This window comes from Lacerta agilis, chromosome 13 (assembly GCF_009819535.1).
Source record: "Lacerta agilis isolate rLacAgi1 chromosome 13, rLacAgi1.pri, whole genome shotgun sequence".
Lineage (NCBI taxonomy): Eukaryota > Metazoa > Chordata > Lepidosauria > Squamata > Lacertidae > Lacerta > Lacerta agilis.
In genome coordinates, this window is record NC_046324.1 from 51,979,260 (window position 1) to 51,997,899 (window position 18,640).

Here is an 18,640-nt window from a genome sequence, read left to right on the forward strand (position 1 = left end):
AGAGGCCCAGGATCGGCACCGAGGCCTGGCAGTGCCAGGAGTGTGACTGGCAGGCGTCTGTGCACAAGGCCCCCAAGTCCCCTCCCTGCCCCCCCAATCTGGCTGTAAGAAGGGGGTGCCTTCTCCCCCCCCCATCACAAGGGCCAGCAATCCCCCTTCGAAGTCCGAGGCAGCGGCTGCTTCTCCTCACTTCTGGAAGGACTGGAAGACGGAGATGACGGGGTCCTCGTGGTTGGTCACCACCAGCACGCCCCGGAACTTGTCAAAGAGCATCAGGAGGTGCGAGCGGCGCATGTTCTCGTTGTACATGATCTCCTCCAGGTGGTGGCGCCCCCGGAAGTAGTGCAGCAGCCTGGGGGGAAGGAGGGGGGGCAGCAGCTGCAGCCTGGGCAAGGAGCCTCCAGCCGAGAACCCGAGACAGAGGGCGGTCACTGGTCACAGGACCCCCCACCCCAGCCGGGAGAGCTGCAAGGGACGGGCAGGGCAACCCCCAAATCTCCCCCTTGATCTCTCCGCTCTCCCGGAGCAACTTTTCTCCCCCAAAGGAAGAAACGGCCGCACATGCCAGAAGGCAGCTCCCCCCACCCTGTGCAGGGGGCAGAAATGCAGAGGGAGGTCTGAAGGGGCTGGAACCGACCTGCGCCAACAGGGCAGTGGCTGCTCATCTCAGCTGCTCATTGTGAGCTTTAGAGTCTCCTTCAGAAATGGCCTTCAAATTACAGAAGCCATGGGCGTAGCGGGGGGGGGGGGCAGATCAAGTAAAACAACAGAAATACTTAACTGACAAGTCACGTTGGTTCTGCCCCCCTAACAAAAATCCTGGCTGTGGCTGCTGTGGGGTTCCCCCCATAGGGACTGCTGCAGTTCGGCCTCCACCCTCTTCCCAGAATCAGCCATCGCCACACCCAGCCCCTTCGTTCTTTTAAGGCAGCTGCCCCCCTCCCTCCCTCCCTGCCTGCCTACCTGGCAAAGGTGCGCAGGTCCTCGGGGTTGTGGGCGGCTGGGACGCTGAGGATGGCCTCTCTCTCGTGCTCCGGGAGGCTGGTCAGCAGGTTCTCGGTCATGCGCTTGTTGACGGGGGAGTCCCCTCCGGGCAGCAGCTCTGCGCTGGAGTTGTCCATGCTGGGGCTGGTGAGCGTCATGTCGTCGCTGCTGGCTGCGCGGGGGGGGGGGGGCAAAGACGCAAGGGAGCGTGGAGCAGGCCGCACCGCTCGGCTTCCCCTCTGCCCACAGGGCTCATGCGCACCCTCTCTCTTGCACACACAACAGAGGCAGATGCCTGTCCTGCCCCTTGGGGCCCGTCACGAGAGGACCCCCCAGGCCCGCAAAGCAGAGGAGGAGAGGAGAGACACAAAGAGCAGCCTGTCCAGAGCATGCATGCATGCGCCTCGTGTGGAGAGAGCAATGCTTAGGGGCTCCCACACAGCACAGCCACCCCTTTCTCAGTGAAGGGTGTGGAAGGATGAGGCCTTGCAAGATCCGTTGTGCAGACGGAGGGGGGCCGAAGCTCACGTGGCATTTGGAAAAGCCCCGGGATCCCCCACAACGCCTCTCCGTCTTTCACTGGAGTAGAGAGGGGGCAGCTCAACAGCCACAGCTCCGCCTTCTCCCCACACCTCAAAACACGGCCTTAGCTGCAGTGGCTCCCCACTTGTGGGATGTTCTCCCCAGGGAGGCTTACCTGATGCCTTCATTACGTCTCTTTAGGGGCCAGGCAAAAGTGTTCCTCTTCAACCAGCCCTTGGACTGATCAAAAAATCTACAGCTTATGTTTGTGGAGAGGGCGCTGTGCGGTTTTTCGGGCTATTTGTTATTAGGTTATGCATTTTGTGTTCTCATTTTATGTTTTTATATTGCATATAAAGGTAATAAATAAAATAAACATGGTAAAGCCTATTATGCCCAGAAGTAGGACTAAAAAAACATCTGGGGCATCTGGCCAAAGGGAAGATGGAGACAGACTCCGTGACCCAGGGCTTCAGCCCCTCCAAAAGACACACACATCACCTACTTGGGGAGCCAAAGCTGAGGGCGTTGGGGGTGCTGAGGCTGCGCCCCCCGACTCTGGCCGCCAGGGGCACCTCCTCCGCCCGGGGCCGGACGTCTTCCTCCTTGGGGGGCACCATCAGGCAGGCGTAGGTGTGCAGCTGGACGAGGAGGCGGTGTTGCAGCATCCAGACGATCATTTGGATGAGCTGCGTCTGGTGGGGGGGAGACAAAGAGGAGCTCAGTCTGGCACCACCACCACCCCGGGGGGGGGGGGCTGCCCAGGGGCCAGCTGGGCGAGGGGTGCCAGGGCCAGCTTACCTCCTGCACGGGGGGAGCCAGGGGGTCCTTGAACTCCGACAGGGACACCGGCAAGGAGAACTTGGAGAGGACGGAAGGCAGGTCGTGGCCAGGGAACTGGCAGGCAAAGTCGTCCGCCAGAGGGGAGTAGCTGCAGAACAGGCAGGAGGTCAGGGGGAGTCTCTCTGCACGCACACGCGCACCCCCAGCCTCCCCGGAGGCCAGCATCGGGGGGGGGGGATGACACGACAGGGTGTGAGTCTTGCTTGGCACTCGGCAGAGCCGGACACCGAGAGACTTACAGGCAGACGCTGGCATTCGGAGACAGCATGTAGACGTTGTTCTCGCACAGCGGGTAAACGATGATGGCCTTCCCCCAGTAGACCAGGTGCGCTGCCAGCTGGAACACCTGCCGCAGGGAGGGAAGCGGAAGACTTGAACTCGGCACCAGCAGAACCTCCCCAGGTTCCCGGACCCAAGCAGCAGGAGGAAGCTGCCTCGCCAGGGAGAAAAGGCCTGGATCGGGGTCACATCTAGGGAGTCCCCCTTTGTCTCAGAAACTGCCTGGCCTCTCCTCCAGCCACAAAGGTGCCTCCCCCCCCCCGGGCATCTCCAGGGCCCTCCTGGGTCCCACCTGCTTTTCTCACCCGTGGACTTGGGGACACCTTGGAGGCAATGTCCCTCCCCACCAGTTAAAGAGACGTTGCTCCAGCCCAAGAGCAGAGCCTCCCCCAGCGCCACAGGAGAAACAGCAGCAGCAGCGAGGGGTCAGAGGAGGAGCCACTGCTCAGGGCTGCAGGGCTTTGCGGGGGGGGGGAGGCCCCCAGCCCAGCTGCCAACCTCTCCGGGCAGCAGCGGCAGCAGAGCTACTAGTCCTGAGTGAGGCACAGAGCAGGAGGCGAGAAAGAGCGGCCGAGGCCACTGGGATTCCCACTGGAGCATCTGGTGGGGGGTGGGGGGTCTCACAGAACCACAAAGGACCCCCAAGGCTCATCTAGCCCAACCCTCTGCAATGCAGGAATCACTGCAGCAAAAGCGGAGAGTTGCTTTGGCCAGGGAGCAGCCAGGAGACCTTGCTGGACCCAGCCCAGAATTGAGGAGTGGGTGGCGCTTCTGCCGGCAACCCCCAGAGTCTTGGGCAGGACACGCCACCTGCAACAGCGCCAGGTCGGCGTCCTGGGCCAGCTGCTGGAGGTTCTTGACGGCCGAGGTGGTCCTGACCACGCGCACCAGGGCGGGGGAGCAGTCCAGCGGCAGCTCGCTGAGAAGCGCCTTCTCGTCCTTCAGCAGCAGCAAGGCGTGGTACGGCCTGCAGCGGGGAGAGATGAGGAGGGCACACAGAGGCTGGAAAGGGCCCCCCAGTGTCATCTAGCCCAACCCCCCTGCAACGGAGGTGTCGCAGAGGGACCCCACTGCCCCCCAAAGCACAGATCCAGACTACGGCCTGAAGCACTCCGGGACCAGGAAGCGGCACAACCCCCCCCCCTTTATTACAACCCACCCCCCAGGGGTGGTCTTTACCGGATGGCCTTGAGGCTCCTCTCGATGGCTTCCGGAGGGATGAAGCGAGAAGCAGCGTAGTGGATTTTGTGGGGCAGGCAGAAGCTCACTTCCAGCCAGTTGTTGATGTGCAGCTGGACAACGCCTGTCGTGCAGAGGCTGCGGGGGACAGAGGAGCAGGCGGAAGAGGCAGGGACAAAGGGGGGACGCAGCACAAGGAACAGCCCCCCCTTTCACAATGGCTGAGCCAAGGGGGGCTGGGGCAACCCAGTCAGGTGGCAGGGGTACAAATAATAAAACTGTTACAGCCAAACCTCGGTTCTTGAACGGCTCCATTTTCAAACGTTCTGGCTCCCAAATGCTGAAAACCCGGAAGTAAACGCTCCGGTTTTTGAACGTTTTTCGGAACCCGAACATCCAAGGCGGCTTCTGCTTGAGTGCAAGAAGCTCTTGCAACCAGTCAGAAGCTGCGCCTCGGTTGTTGAACGTTTCGGAAGTCGAACGGCCTTCCGGAACGGATTACATTCGACAACCGAGGTTGGACTGTATTATTATAATAAAGAACAGGGGCCACCAGCCGCAGCTCCTGCTGCAGCCCAGTTGGTGGCCACCAGGTGGTGCTGTGTGGCTGTGAGCCTGACCCAAGTGAGCTGCAGGATTCCTCCCAGACCAGCAGGATCTGGAACCCGGAGCCGTTACTGCAGAGAGGGAGGGAGGGAGGGAGGGCACCTGCGTTTAGGGTGCTGAGCGCAGTTCTAGCTGCCTCACCGCAAAAAGGATATCGCAGAGCTGGAAAAGCTGCAAAAAGACCCAGGCAGGCAGCATGTCCCAGGGACCAGAGCAACGCCTGGGATGGAGGCCTCTCCTGGGCTTTCAACCTTCAGCGCACACCCCCCCACCCCCACGCCAGGGCTGAGACCCCAAAGGCTGGCTTAGAACTGTAGAGTCGGAAGGGACCCCCAGCCCCCTTCAGTGCAGGCATCTCGGCAAGATCATAAATGAGAGACGGCCACCCAAACTCTGCTTAAAAACCTCCAAGAAAGGAGAGTCCACCGTCCGTCTCCCCAGGGAATCCGCCCAGCTTACCTGTCGTAAGCCTCCTTCAGGTCTCTGGCCAGCTTGCACTTGGGGAGGATGTGGAGGAAAGGCGACTGGGGACCTTCAGGCGCTGGCGAGGGGGAACAACAGCCAGCTGTGGCTTCCGGGGCCTTCCAAGCGCTTCCCCAGGGAAGGCCACAAAACCCCCTCGCCCCCCCAACTCCAAATCGACATGCCAACCCACCCCTGGCCACTGGAAGGGCATTTTGATGTTGTGAACCACCCTGAGATCTTTGGATGAAGGGCGGGGTACAAATTTAATAATTCAATAATAATAAAGCCCCCCTTCCCCCCCGGCACAGCTGAGCCCACGAGGGCCGGGCGGGGGCCTGGCCTGAGGGTGGGGCCAAGCGGGAGAAGGGACTCACTTTCCGAGATGGCCGATGCTTCGTCCTGAATGGCCAGGATGAGCTTGGCCTCTCGCGTGAGGTACTGGCAGCGGCGCTCCTCGTGCTGGAGGACGATGGCGATGCGGCGAGAGAGATTGTGCAGGCAGCTGATGACCGAAGGGTCCGCGGTGGCCTAAGGGAGACGCGGGGAGAGGAGGCGGCCTGGGAAGGGGGCAGGCAGGAGGGGCCCAACCAGCTCGGCCAGAGGACTTGGGGGAAGCCGCCGCCTGGAGACCAGGACTGGCTCCATTTTGGACCTTCACATTTACGTGCGCAAAAGCCCGCCAGAGGCCTCACCTCCACCAAGAACCGTCTGGTCCTTTTGGCTGCAGGCAGCAAACTGAGCCAGCTGCCTGAAGCCCCTCATGAGAAACACAGGAAGAGCCTGTGGGATCAGGCCCATCTAGTGCAGGATCCTATCCTCACAGTGGGGAACCAGCCAGCAGGATCAGGGCAAAACAGCCCTCAGCTTCAGCAACTGGGATTCAGGAGCATGGCTGTCTCTGACCGGGGAGGAGAGCAGAGCTAGGAGCCATGAGAAGCCCTCTCCTCCTCCAGAAATTTGCCCAATCCTCTCTGGAAGCCATTCCTGAGGCTCCTTTTTCGCTCCATCATGGCAGCTGCCCCCTGAGCCCCATGTGCTGTGGGCCAGCCATTTCTGTGAGCCCACCCAAGGAGACCCGGTCCTGAGGGAGGGCAGACCAGACCAGCCCCCCTGTGCAACCCCCCTGCCGGCCTGTGCCTCTCAGCCTCAGGGAGGCTGGAGCTGGGTCCCTAACCTGCAGGCCCCTGCCTGGGCTACCAGCCAAAGAGCATCCCCATCGCTGAAACCGCTAAGGCTGCTTGCTCAGGCCTCCCCCTAAGCCACAGGTGGAGGCCGCTATCAGCCCCATGCAGCTGGCAAGGTGGGGCCGGAGAGGCAAGCCAGAGGGGGCCAGAAGGCGGCTGCCCAGCCCCACTTAAGGAGGGCCAGGCGACGATAATGTTTGCCACTCTGGTCTGCAAACCGTGACTCAGCTTTCTGAGCTCTTGCTGAGTCACAGAGCTGCTCCTCCGCTGATTACCAGGTTGGGGCCTCTGCCTGCCCCACCCGCCTGCCCTACCCAAAGCCCAGGCAGGCCCGGGGGGGGGGGCAGCAGAAGCAAGGAAGGCTTGGAGTGGGCCTCCCCCCCCCCATCGGCCTCCCCCAAGCAGCCTGGAGACCCTCGGCCGCACACATCCCTAGGGTCCTGCTGCACAGCACCAGGTCACACCCCCCCAAGCCAGCCCCACATTCTCACTGGGCTTTGTAGCACATGTGGGGTGCCCCCACTCCTGGGCTCTGACTCCCAGGAAATGGCAGGTGTCCCCTGGCCTGTCTCAGAACCCGGCAGAAGGGAGGTCCTTACCCTCAAGGCAAAGACGACATTGAAGAGGATCATGGTGGGCACTTCCCGCTTTGGGGAGGGGTCTGTCTTGGAGATCTGCAAAGCAAGCCGGACTTTTAAGGGTGCAGCCAAGAGAGGGGAGCAGGGGAGGGGGCAGCCTCTGGCCAGGAGGGCTGGGGAGGGCTGGGGAGGGTGGTGGGGCTGCAGAACTACCTCACCCTCACGTGGGTGTAAGCTGCCGTACACTAGGGCAGGCACGTCCAACAGGTAGATCATGATCTACTGGTAGATCACTGGACGCCTGTGGTAGATCACTGGCTCCCCCCAAAGAAGCTCAACAACTTTGGCTCCCCTAAAAAAAAGCTCAGCAACAACTTTCAACTGAATGCCTAAAAAATGAGCCTTCCTCCTTCCCAAAAAAGCTCAACAACTTTGACCTGAACCCCCTGAAGGGGGTAGATCACTGCCAGTTTTTAACTCTGTAAGTAGATCACAGTCTCTTGGGAGTTGGCCACCCCTGCACTAGGGAATCAGGCGGCTGGCCCACGTGGCAGGGCTTCAGGTAGGCTCTCCCTGCCCCCAGTCCCTGCTTCTCAGCCTCCCCTACCTCACAGGGTCGTTGTGGGGATTAAATGAGCAGGTGGGGAGAGAACCACACAGGCCACCTCCTTGGAGGAAAAGGCGAGACAGAAATGGAGTCCACCCATCATTCAAATAAACCCACAAAGCTTACTAGCCTGGCCTTCCTTCCCACTGGCTGTGGCCCCCTCCCTGGGCTTGTGTGGAAGAGGCAGCATGGAGGCAAGGGAGAAGGCGAAGAGAAGGCACAGGGGTTGCCAGGGAGAGGGCAGACCCCCCCCCATCTCCACCCTCATCGCTCAGCCCAGATGCTGGGGTCCAGCTCCGAGGGCCCTTGGGCGGTTCCCTCGCTGCGAGAAGCCAGGTTACAGGGAACCAGGCAGAGGGCCTTCTCGGTGGTGGCACCCGTCCTGTGGAATGCCCTCCCACCAGATGTCAAAGGAAAAAACAACTACCAGACTTTTAGAAGACATCTGAAGGCAGCCCTGTTTAGGGAAGCTTTATAATTGTTGATGTTTTATGGTGTTTTTAATATTCTGTTGGAAGCTGCCCAGAGTGGGCAGATGGATGGGGTATAAATATATTATTATTATTATTATTATTATTATTATTATTATTATTATTATTATTGCTGCTGCTGCTGCTGCTGCCTCCCCTCGACTGCATGGACACCACCCTACTAGGGGCCTGATCCGATCAGAGGCTCGGCACCTCTTCCCAATGCTTAGGGACAGGGGAGGGAAAGTGCCTCTGAGCACATGCAGAGCCCCAGCCGCCACCAGCCCTTCCACCTCATTTTGAAGGACTCTCTAGGCTTCACAGGCAGAAGGGAGATACGAGAAGCAGCTGCTGAAGGACTTTGCAGGGTCTGCATGTCACCACAAGGAGGCGCAGGAGAGCCTGAAGGCCAAGACCCCCCCCCCCAGGCCTTTGGCACCCATGTCTCCACTCCAAGGGAGGCTGCAGGACAAGGACCAAGGAGACCCCTGCCCGGGAGGCTCTCCAACACTGAACTGTGCAGTCCCCCCCCCACTAAGAGCAGAGGTGGGTTTTTTTAAGGGGGGGGGGACAGAAACAACCTGGCTGGCCCCTTCCTAGAGCGCCCCAAGGGGAAGGGCCATAGGCTCAGTAGCAGAGCAGCTGCTTGGCAGGCAGAAGTCCCAGCTTCAACCCCCGCTGGCATTACCTCCAGGGAAGGCTGGGAGAGACTCCTGCCTGAAAGCCTGGGGAGCTGTTGCTGCCAGTCAGTGCGGGCATTATAGGATTAGATGGACCAAGGGTCTGAACAAGGCTGCTTCCTCTGTCCCTGTGCTCTGGCCCAGCTTCTGAGACAACCAGCTGCCGCATTACAAACTGTGGAGTACCAGTCGGACGACTTGTGATCGAACTCAGCACTCCACTAAATTTGGCAGGCCAGTTCAGAAGTCGAAACAGACACGGGTCCCCGGAAAGCACCCACACCGGTAGGGGTAGTGCAGTGCAGCCTTAGAAGGACAGCCTGAAAGGGTCCCCAGAGAGGAGGAGGGGATGTCAGGGCAAGGACTGAATGGTGTCCTTTGGGTACGTTATGGGGGGAGGAAGGGCCACCTGGGGAGAGCAGAGCATGAGAGGAGGCACCCGTGGGGCAATCTGGCTGGGCGGCACTGGGCGACTGCAGCTGGCCCCCCAGGCCTGCTCCGAGCTCACCTTCCCAGCCCACCACTGGCCAGCTGAACCGTCAGGAAAGCGGCCGGGGCAGCAGAGGGACCCAACTGGACAAGGCTTCCCGGCCCAACTCCCAGGCTGTGCCAGGGCTGCCTGCGACCCCTCCCTGCCCCCCAAGGCTGCCCTCGTGCCCGCAGAGCCTACCTGCCCAAAGGCATGCTGCACCAGGGTGGGGTGTCCCACGAAACGGACGTTGTCGATCTTCAGCTCAAACTTCTTGCCACACATATCGGATTTGGTAGCCAGGATCGTTGCCAGGATGACGTCCGAGAACCTTCGGGAGCAGAAACGGGCATCAGTGCGCTTGCGCAGGCCCCACACCGTCCCGGAGGCGGGGTGAATTTGTATGCATTGTGTCGCCATTAAGTCTACAAACACACACACACACACACACGCACACACGACATTGGGGCACCTCGGAGTCCATCAGGTGGGGGAAATTAAGATGCCGCAGAGATCACCGTCTTTCAAATCATCAGAATTATATCGAGAGGGAAAGCGCCAGAGGCTCATGCAACTTTCGTTAATGACAAGCTCTCAGGAGGAAAGATTAGGCAGAGTTTGCAGGTGCCGGCTTGGAAGGACAGGTGAGGTTCCCCTAAGCATCAAGGTGTGGCGGGCAGGTCGCTTGAGGACAGGCAGCGCGACGGGGCTTTGCTCCAGAGCAGGGGACAAGGAGGCAGCTGTGCGCCTTCCGATGGCCAGGGGTGCCAACACCACTTGGGGGGGCCACCGACTGCCCATCCCTGCCGAAAAAGGGCTCCCTGGGCCAAAGGGGCAGGTGTGCCCAATCTGCTCCCTGCCCCAGGTGCGTCTGCAGGGGGAGCAGCTGAGCCCTGTGGCTCCCTCCCAGAGACGCCAGAGCTTTAGGTCTTGGGGTGGCCAGAAGGCCCCGTCTGCAGCTGGGAGCCGCAGGCCAGACTCAGAAGCCCTTCCTGTGTCTCTCCTCCCACTGCAGGTATCCCAGATTTCCTTCTGTGGGGGAAAAGATGCATTTATGCACGGGCGAAGTTCATCAGGAATGGGGGGGGGAATGTGTAGCCTGCAAAGTCCTGAAGTTCCCCAAAAGGATCCTCTCTGAAGCAGGGCAGGTTGCAGGGGGTGGGGGTGGAGAAAGAAGGACTTCCTTTTGTCTGTCCCAGATGGCCATCTGTCAGGGATGCTTTAGTCCTGCATTGCAGGGGGCTGGACTAGATGGCCCCTGGGGGTCCCTTCCCACTCTACGATTCTATGAACCTTCCAACATCTCTCCACCAAAGTTGCCGCTTGCTCAGCTTTGGGTAAGGGCATGAAAGTGTAAAGGGCACAGTCAGCACCTGCCTGCGTAATTCAAAAAGAAACTAGCTTTGCGGGCAGAAGTTGGCCCAAGCACTGGCACCCCTTGGGTGGCAAACTGGCAAAGAAGCAGCAAACCTGCCAGGTCAACGGGGGAGTTGCCTGCTGCTTTCCCATCTCACACCTGCCAGGAGGCCAACTTCCGGGCACCAGGGAGACAATGCGGGCCACAACAAGCTATGCCCTTTGCTCCCTCTTTGCCCTTAAACTTCACCCAGAAAGATTGCCCTGCCCTGGGTGCAAGCAGCAGCTGCAGGGGACGTGGCCGGGAGAGATTGCCAGCTTATCAGCCCCGGCAGAAGAGATCAAGCAGGAGGCTGCACAACACAGCCGAGGGAGGCCACGCAGGGCTCCTTCCCGGCCACAAAACCAGCGGCATCGGAGAAGACAGCAGTCCTGCTGCAGGGGGGGCGGGGCGGGGATAAGACTGTATGGAAATATGACCCGGGGCGAGTAGAGAAGTGTCTACAGTAAGAAGCTCAACAAAGTCTTGTTACATCTGAAAAATGAAGTCAAAAATTAAAGAATCCAAGAACTCTGGCCAGGCTCTGTATGCCTCTGTATTCTCAGGCATACAGAGAATTGGTACACCTTGACCATGAAAATCTAGCTGAGGAAGAATTAGCGAAACAGGGCCTTGTCCTGGAATTTATTTCGACTGGAATTTGCGTCAATACTATAATAATAAAACTGTTTGAAGACTTTAAAACTGATCTCCCGCCTGGCCAGAGTTCTTGGATTCTTTAATTTTTGACTTCTGGGTATTACCAAGAACTCCAATTTCTACAACATCTGAAAAATGGGCAAATTCTGCTTTGGCCTCCGTTTCCAAACACTTGCCGGCCTCCGTCTGTCTCGAGAGACAATGGAGTGTGCCTCTGGGGGTGAACTCAAACCGCTGGAGAACCACGGTGCCTTTCCTAGGCTACCACCCAGAAAAGACACCCTGCTCCTTTGGCTGCAACCAGAATCACACGGCTGCTGCGACCCCTCTGGAAATGAAGAAAATTGTTTCATGAAGCCAAACTTGAAATCTGGGGTGCACAGATCACTTCCACTCATCTGTTCTGGCAACGGAAAGCCCCAAAACTTTGTAAATGAGTTAGAGCGGCTTTCCGGAGGAGTGGTGATTGTGTGTTGGGGGCAGGGGGGGTGTTGCTACCTCTGCCTACCCCCCAACCTTTCTCTGAAAGCAGAGAAGCAAAGTGACTGTGCTCAAAAAATGGATTCTCTGGTTGCAGATGAGAATACGGTGGTACCTCAGGTTACAGAGACGCTTCAGGTTACAGGCTCTGCTAACCCAGAAATAACGCTTCAGGTTGAGAACTTTGCTTCAGGATAAGAACAGAAATCGTGTTCTTGCGGTGCAGCGGCAGCAGGAGGTCCCATTAGCTAAAGTGGTGCTTCAGGTGAAGAACAGTTTCAGGTTAAGAACGGACCTCCGGAACGAATTAAGTTCTTAACCCGAGATACCACTGTATTGCTCCCTTCCCCACCTCCCACCGTTGTTCAGAGCTCATCTGCTTATTCAGAGCTGGAGGCTTTGTTTTAATCCACTTGACAGCCTCTTTGCGCAGCTGCAGAAAGGCAAACCTGCTTTAAAGGCACACATAGTATTTTATTTTAAACAAGCATCTTCAGGGCAGGCGGTGCTCCGAGACAGCAGCCATCAAGCCCTGAGCTTCTTGAGAAGCTGTTCAGAATGGGGGGCAGGGGGCGAGGGAGTTCCAAAACCTACTGGGCTGCTCCAGGCCCACAGCCCTGAGGGATGCCCCATGGCTCTGAGCACTGGGAGGGAGGCAGCCTCCCCCAGAGGCAGAGGGAATGGAGACGAGGCCGGGGGCGGGCTCTGGGGGCCCAGGTCAAAAGCCGCACGGCACATGCAGGAGCACAGCTCAGTCAACTCCTAGCCACCCTACCCTGACGGAGGTCCACAGCCGCAACCCTCACTGAGTCTCTGAAACGGGAGGCTGGGCCAAACGTGCACTGTGTCCCTCTGAGCTTCCCCCTCGGTAGGGGCTTCCCCCACAGGGGCTGGGGGCCTGTGCAGCCCTCCTAAGCAAGTCTGCTGGAACTGAGGACCCCAAACGCCTTCAGAGGGAAAACATGACCTTTTTGTCTCCATGGAGAGATCAGTTCCCCACTCACGGCAAAGCACAGCATGGCTGTTTCTACCCTGGGGCGGAAAAACCTCCCCTCTGGAAAAAGAAACGCAGGCAACAGCCTTCTCCTGGGTCAGACTGGTGGGCCATGTAGCTCAGGAGTGCCTGCCCTGAGTGGGGAGTCAGGCACAGGGGGTCTCTTCCCCCAGCCCTGCCCTTGGGGTCTGGGGCCTTTTGCCCTGCCCCGAGCAGCAATCTCCTTTCTGGCTGACCTGCCTGTTTCGCAGGCCCTTTGCTGGCCTCCCTGCGCACCAGCGTGTCTGTCGTTCCATGGCATTTGCAGCTTGGTGGGAAACAGAAATCGGAAACAAAGTGCAAGGAAAAGGGGAAGATGGTGGAGACAGGGAAGCCATTCGAGAGAAAGAGGCGCTGCTGACGGAGAGGTTTGGTCTTACCCCGACACCACCTGCTCATCAGTGAGCGGACAGGGCTCTCTGAAAACAGGAACAGGGGCTATGAGCACCACTCGGAAACAGAACACAAGAATCAACCAGGCAAAGTCACGCAAGGCACAAAAATGTCAACACTGCAAAACCGGGCACTGGAAGGTTAGGGGACTGGCCACATATGGAAATAAATAAAGGTTCCTTCGAGAACGAGCCCTTGCCTAGCGCCTCAAGTAAGAAACACACCCTGAAAGCCTGGCTGGGGACTGGGAGCGGCCGCCGAGACCACAACACCGGTCCGGAAAGACCTACATTGGCTCCCAGTACATTTCCAGGCACAATTCAAAGTGTTGGTGCTGACCTTGAAAGCCCTAAACGGTCTCGGCCCAGTGTACCTGAAGGAGCGTCTCCACCCCCATCGTTCAGCCTGGACACTGAGGTCCAGCTCCGAGTTCCCTCACTACAAGAAGCCAAGTTACAGGGAACCAGGCAGAGGGCCTTCTCGGTAGTGGCACCCGCCCTGTGGAACGCCCTCCCACCAGATGTCAAGGAAATAAACAACCATCCAACATTTAGAAGACATCTAAAGGCAGCCCTGTTTAGGGAAGTTATTACTGTTTGAAGTTTTATTGTGTTTTTAATGTTCTGTTGGAAGCCACCCAGAGTGGCTGGGGAAACACAGCCAGATGGGCGAGGTAGAAATAAAAAATTGTTGTTGTTGTTGTTGTTGTTGTGCACCCCTTAACCTCCGGCCACAGGAGGCAACCTCGCCCATGCCATGGGTCTGCAGCACTGCCCAGCAGATGAAAGCCCCCAAGGGGCACCTTCTCCCTACACTGCCAAGTTGTGCCAGCCCAGAACGGCGGCAGCAGCAACCTCATGCAGATCTATGTCCTGCGCAAGAGGCAGCCTCTGCAGCAGGATTCAGCAGCCCCCACAAGCCCATCCCTATCACCCAGCAGTGGGGCCAGGGGAGCTGCTGCATCAGGGGCTCCAGGAGCCCCCCAACCCCGCCCCACCCTGCCCCTTTCCTGCAGCCAGGCCTGGAATGCTCTTCTCCCCAAGGTGCCTCCTTCAGAAATGCCCCCCTCCCCATGCTGGCCTGGCTGGGGAACTGCGATGGTAAATGTGACCAAGTACAAGCCCCAGAGGCCTGATTCAGGCCAGGCGGAGACGAGAGGCTCAACCTGGTGCTCACTTGGAAACTCCCTGGCTGCCAATTCAAGGGGAAGTGAGAGAGGAAGAGCCTTATCGCCTTTCCCAGTTGTTTTATCTGGAAGCATCAGGGTTCGGGGGGACATTTCTGGCCTGCCCACTGCAATGACTTTCTGGCTTTCTGGAAAGAGGAAACTCAGCTCTCTTTTGGACCAGACAACCAACACATCTTTAGGTGCTGGTCAAAAACATTCCTCTTTTCCCAGGTCTTGGGCCAATTGAACAATCTATGGCCTTTTAACCCGGAGGGAGGGGGTAACTGTATTTGTTGGCTACTGTGTTATGCATTGTTGTGTTTTTATAATGTAAACCACTCTGTGATCCTCAGATGAAGGGCAGTATACATACAAATTGAATAAATGAATGAATAAGAAAGCAAGGCTTGTGCAGGAACTTCCCATGCAAGAGTCTCATGCCTGGGTTGGCTAGAGACCTCTTTCGTAAGGCAAGGTAGACATCCCAGCATTAAAAGCCACGCCTCCCTGCCACACCTGCGGAGCCCCAGGTGCCCCCCACCCCAGCTGCGAAGGTCAGGGTCCGCTTGGATCAGGATCCAACACCCCTTTTGCCTTACATGCCAGAGCTCTGGGACTCCAGCACATCCCACCTGTTGAGGACCCAGGTGCAAAGGTGTCTTTTACGCTCTTTACACAAACCCAGGACAACCAGCGTCCTCCGCAGGAGGGGACAGGAGCCCTACGTACCTGGAGTCCCCATCTGGGTCTTCCACACCGTCACCCAGACTGTTCACGGCATACCTACTTCTCGGTTTCCCTAGGAAAGGAAAAAAGGGGGAAATTCCAGAAGGCTAGAGAGGTTTGGGTTGGAGCAGAATCCTCTTCCACCTAATTCTTAGCAAATAAGTTATATATGAAATGGGAGCCTGTGGCACAATTCAAGTTGCCACTTTTGATCTCAAAATCTCAAGAATCAACGGAGATGCCTATCAGAGCTCAGCCAGAAGGGAAAGGGCATGTCGAGAGGCACGTGAGGGCCAAATGGGGACATCCGGCTCGCTGCGGTGAGAAAAGGACGCCAGGCTAAGAGGGGGCCCTTTGGGCCTGATCCAGCAGCCCAGGCTTTTCTTGGGCTCTTATTGTCACTGGGTGCTCCTCAGTTGGGGAACTGCCTTCCCAAAATCCTTTTCCCAAAGGGGAAGAGAGAGAATAGTGACACGGAGCAGCCATGTGTGTATTGCTGGGGAGCAGGTGTCCCAAGGCGAAGCCCCCAGGGCAGGACTTGGGCCCCAGAGCCCCCTCCCTTCCTGCCTCTTCCAGCAACTGGCATTGCTGCCTCCAGAAAGTAGGACCCGAGTGCAGCAGCCGGATTCGGAAGGAGGCAGCCTCAGGCAGGACCAGGGGGGCTGGTGCCCTTTGGGAGCGGCAGAGGGGCGGGCAGGGAGGCTGCCAGGGGGGGCACAGCCAGCTCCTTCTCGGTGTGTCCCCTCCTCCTCCCCCTCCTCTGCCCTGCTGAGTTCAAGGGCAATGCTGCTGGAGCTGAGGAGGTGTTGGCAGCCAGGCCCACCCTCTGGGCTGCTTGCAGGGCGGGGGGGGGGGGAGGCAGAAAGCAGCAGCAGACCTGGGAGGGGTCCTCAAATTTCAGCCATGCCCACCTCTCGCGCCCCATTCTGAATCACAGTTGCAGCACCCCCAAACTGGTGGCCGTGGCCGCTCCTTGTGGGAGCAGAGTGACCATTCTGCCTGGGGTAGGAAGGTCCCTCCTTTCCAGGGAATCACAGAACAGTAGAGTTGGAGGGCTCCAGAGGGTCATCTAGTCTGACCCCCTGTAGGAATGGCAGCTACATCCTCCCTGGCAGATGCTGGGTCCCCCCCCCCCCGCCAAGACCTCTTCTCAGGGAGGAGGCTCCCGTCCCGCGTCGCCCCCAGCCCCGCCCCCGCTCGCGTGTCAGGGTGTCGCGTGTGCTTGTGGTGCACGTGTGAACGCGGGCAGCGGCGGCGGCGGGCGCTTCTCCTCCTCACCGGTGTGGGCGGCGGGGCTGCCGGGCCCCCTCTGGAAGGGAAAGCGGAAGAGCAGCTTGTTCCCGCGGCTGCCGGAGCTGACCAGGATGACGCTGATGGGGCTCGAGCTCTCGCCCATCCTCGCGCCCCACCGAGCGGACACAGGGCGCCGCGCATGCGCCGGCGGGGTCACGTGGCTCGCCAAAGGCGGAGGAGGAGCGGCGGCGGCAGCAGCAGCGCCGCCAAGACGCACGCGCAGTCCCCGCCTCTTTGGACTACGGCTCCCATCGGCCCCGGCCGGCGCGGCTAGCGGCAAAGCACGCCGGGAGTGGTAGTCCAGAGAGTGTAGAGGGCGCTCTCCCTGCCGGGCGCCTTGCCTTCAGCAGCTGGGGCTGAGCGACCTTCCCATACGCGGCAGCAGAAACCGGCTCGGAGGAGAGGGGTCCCAATAATTTCCCATGGTCATTCAATAATAATAATAATAATAATAATAATTTATTTATACCCCGCCCATCTGGCTGGGTTTCCCCAGCCACTCTGGGCGGCTTCCAACAAAAATTTTAAAATACATTAAAACATCAGTCATTAAAAACGTCCCTAAACAGGTCTGCCTTCCGATGTCTTCTAAATAATAATAATAATAACTTAGATGCCGCCCTTCAGGCGACGATGGCAGGTTGGTATGCAAAACAAAATAGAAAATTCTTTCCAGTAGCACCTTAGAGACCAGCTGAGTTTGTTCTTGGTATGAGCTTTCGTGTGCATGCACACTTCTTGGTATCTGAAGAAGTGTGCATGCACACGAAAGCTCATACCAAGAACAAACTCAGCTGGTTTCTAAGGTGCTACTGGAAAGAATTTTCTATTTTGTTTTGACTATGGCAGACCAGCATGGCTACCCACCTGTAGGTTGGTATGCAGTATGGAAACACAAAATGCAAAGCACCGTCACGCAAAACAAGAACGCACGAGACCAGCCCTTCCCGAGACGCGCAGTTTAAAAGGCCAAAGGCCCGGGAGAAGAGTTTTCGCCTGGCACCTGAAGGCAGGTAATGAGTTATGGCAGATTAGTTTATTGCATTTAAAATTACGTTTATTGGATGTGAAAAAGCAACAAATTAGATCTTTAAAAGAAGAAAGAAAGAAAGCATCCCAAAGCTAGGAACATCATCACCCAGAGCATCATCATACCAGGAACAAACTCAGTTGGTCTCTAAGGTGCTACTAGAAAGAATTTTCGATTTTGTTTTGACTATGGCAGACCAACACGGCTACCCACCTGTACCCAGAGCTGCTGTTTGGCATTTTGTGGCCCCCATGGCAGAGGATGCTTTGCACCCACATTTATTGATTTATACATACATACATACATACCCCACCCATCTGGCTGGGTTGCCCCAGCCACTCTGGGCAGCTTCCAACACACACGCACACTAATAACAACAACAACAACAACAACAATAAATCAAACACGAATAGTAGCGATCAGAACCTATATTAAAAGTCACAATAACTTTAAAATAAACAACTTATACCAAATAAAGCAGTATGGAATAATGCATTAGAATCCAATAGTAAACACTAAAATTAAACACCAGGAAGTAATAATTGAACAGTTTACACATCAATTACAAGAAATAATTACTCATCTATAATCGATAAAAATAGCAGCAAATCACAACACAGTACAATACCACTAATCATACCAAACAATCCAAAATGATTAAATTCCCTGCCACCTGGAAATGCTCCTGATGCTTCTGGGGAAGCGGCCTTTCAGGCCACGAAAGGTTCTGTCACATTAAATCTGTGGGAACCTGAGGTGCCACAAGACTTGGGTGCTTTCTCTGCAGCAGACAAGCCTGGTTCCCCCACCCTTCTCTGGGCATTCTTGCCGCCTGCTGTAGAGGAAGGGGACACAACTCATCCTCCTGGGCCCACTCTGCCTGGCCCTGGCAGGAGATTTGCCTGACCCATTGGGCTCCACCTGTTTCCTCCAAACCCCAAATGTGATCTTCTGGCTCATGAATGATGCCATGAACTGGTTGGATGCAGAGGAATGATGCAAGGAACCAGCTGGGGAACCATCATGGTAAGAAGGCTCGGAGCCTGGGAATTGGTGGTGGGACAACATGACTGGTAAGAGGGAGAAGACTTGGAAGAGGAGGTGTCGGAAGTGGAAGAGGTAACAGGGTTTAGCGAGCTGGGAAAGTCTGTGGCAGAGAGAAGTCCAGAATCAGAGGCAGAAGCTGAAACAAGGAGAGGAAGGAGGCCAAGAGGCAGAGATGAGTCTGGCTGGTGAAGAGGCACAGGGGTCCCCCTCTCCTACTGGAACTCCTGCTGGTCTCCCAGAACCAGGAGAGGCATGAAGAGGGCAAAGGAGAAGTTAGCTTCACATAGGCATAGTCTCAGATTGCGTGGGGGAAACCCTGGAGAGGAGGACACATAGTTGATGTGGGGAGGTGGGGGCCTTTAATATCAGCAAGTGATCCATGAGGGGCAAGACGTACTGGAGATGAGTCGCTGTGGTCATTAGGCTTGACACTCCTATGCAGATCCTGTTTTTGCTCGGTGTGATACTCCTGTCAAATGAGGACCAGGCCTGGTCTGGGAAGTTCTCATTAAGAGAAGCAGCTCAAGAGGGCTCCAGGGAGGGTGTGG

At 57.4% G+C, this 18,640-nt stretch overlaps 1 protein-coding gene across 2 annotated transcripts; it reads right to left on the reverse strand.

The window, feature by feature from the left end:
* Positions 1-137: 137 nt before the first annotated feature.
* Positions 138-16,157, reverse strand: NPRL3 (NPR3 like, GATOR1 complex subunit). 2 transcript variants are annotated; one of them, XM_033167366.1, is made up of 14 exons: positions 16,001-16,157; positions 14,726-14,795; positions 12,816-12,854; positions 9,068-9,197; positions 6,662-6,736; positions 5,253-5,406; positions 4,873-4,954; positions 3,808-3,945; positions 3,439-3,595; positions 2,589-2,695; positions 2,308-2,437; positions 2,012-2,201; positions 964-1,156; positions 138-352 (listed from the first exon to the last, which is right to left on the reverse strand). In XM_033167366.1, the coding sequence occupies exons 1-14, from the start codon at positions 16,116-16,118 to the stop codon at positions 187-189; spliced, it is 1,749 nt and encodes a 582-aa protein (XP_033023257.1). In that variant the 5' UTR covers positions 16,119-16,157; the 3' UTR covers positions 138-186. The 2 variants fall into 2 exon arrangements, with proteins under 2 accessions (XP_033023257.1, XP_033023258.1); XM_033167367.1 differs by lacking the exon at positions 12,816-12,854.
* Positions 16,158-18,640: the final 2,483 nt, after the last annotated feature.

Bases quoted from the DNA above. Each gene is read 5' to 3' on its own strand.
- NPRL3 (XM_033167366.1), bottom strand. From the start codon at position 16,118: ATGGGCGAGAGCTCGAGCCCCATCAGCGTCATCCTGGTCAGCTCCGGC. The intron at 12,855-14,725 runs GTACGTAGGGCT...TCCTGTTTTCAG, and splicing joins GACCCAGATGGGGACTCCAG to AGAGCCCTGTCCGCTCACTG. The intron at 5,407-6,661 runs GTAAGGACCTCC...CGTCTCCCTTAG, and splicing joins ATGTCGTCTTTGCCTTGAGG to GCCACCGCGGACCCTTCGGT.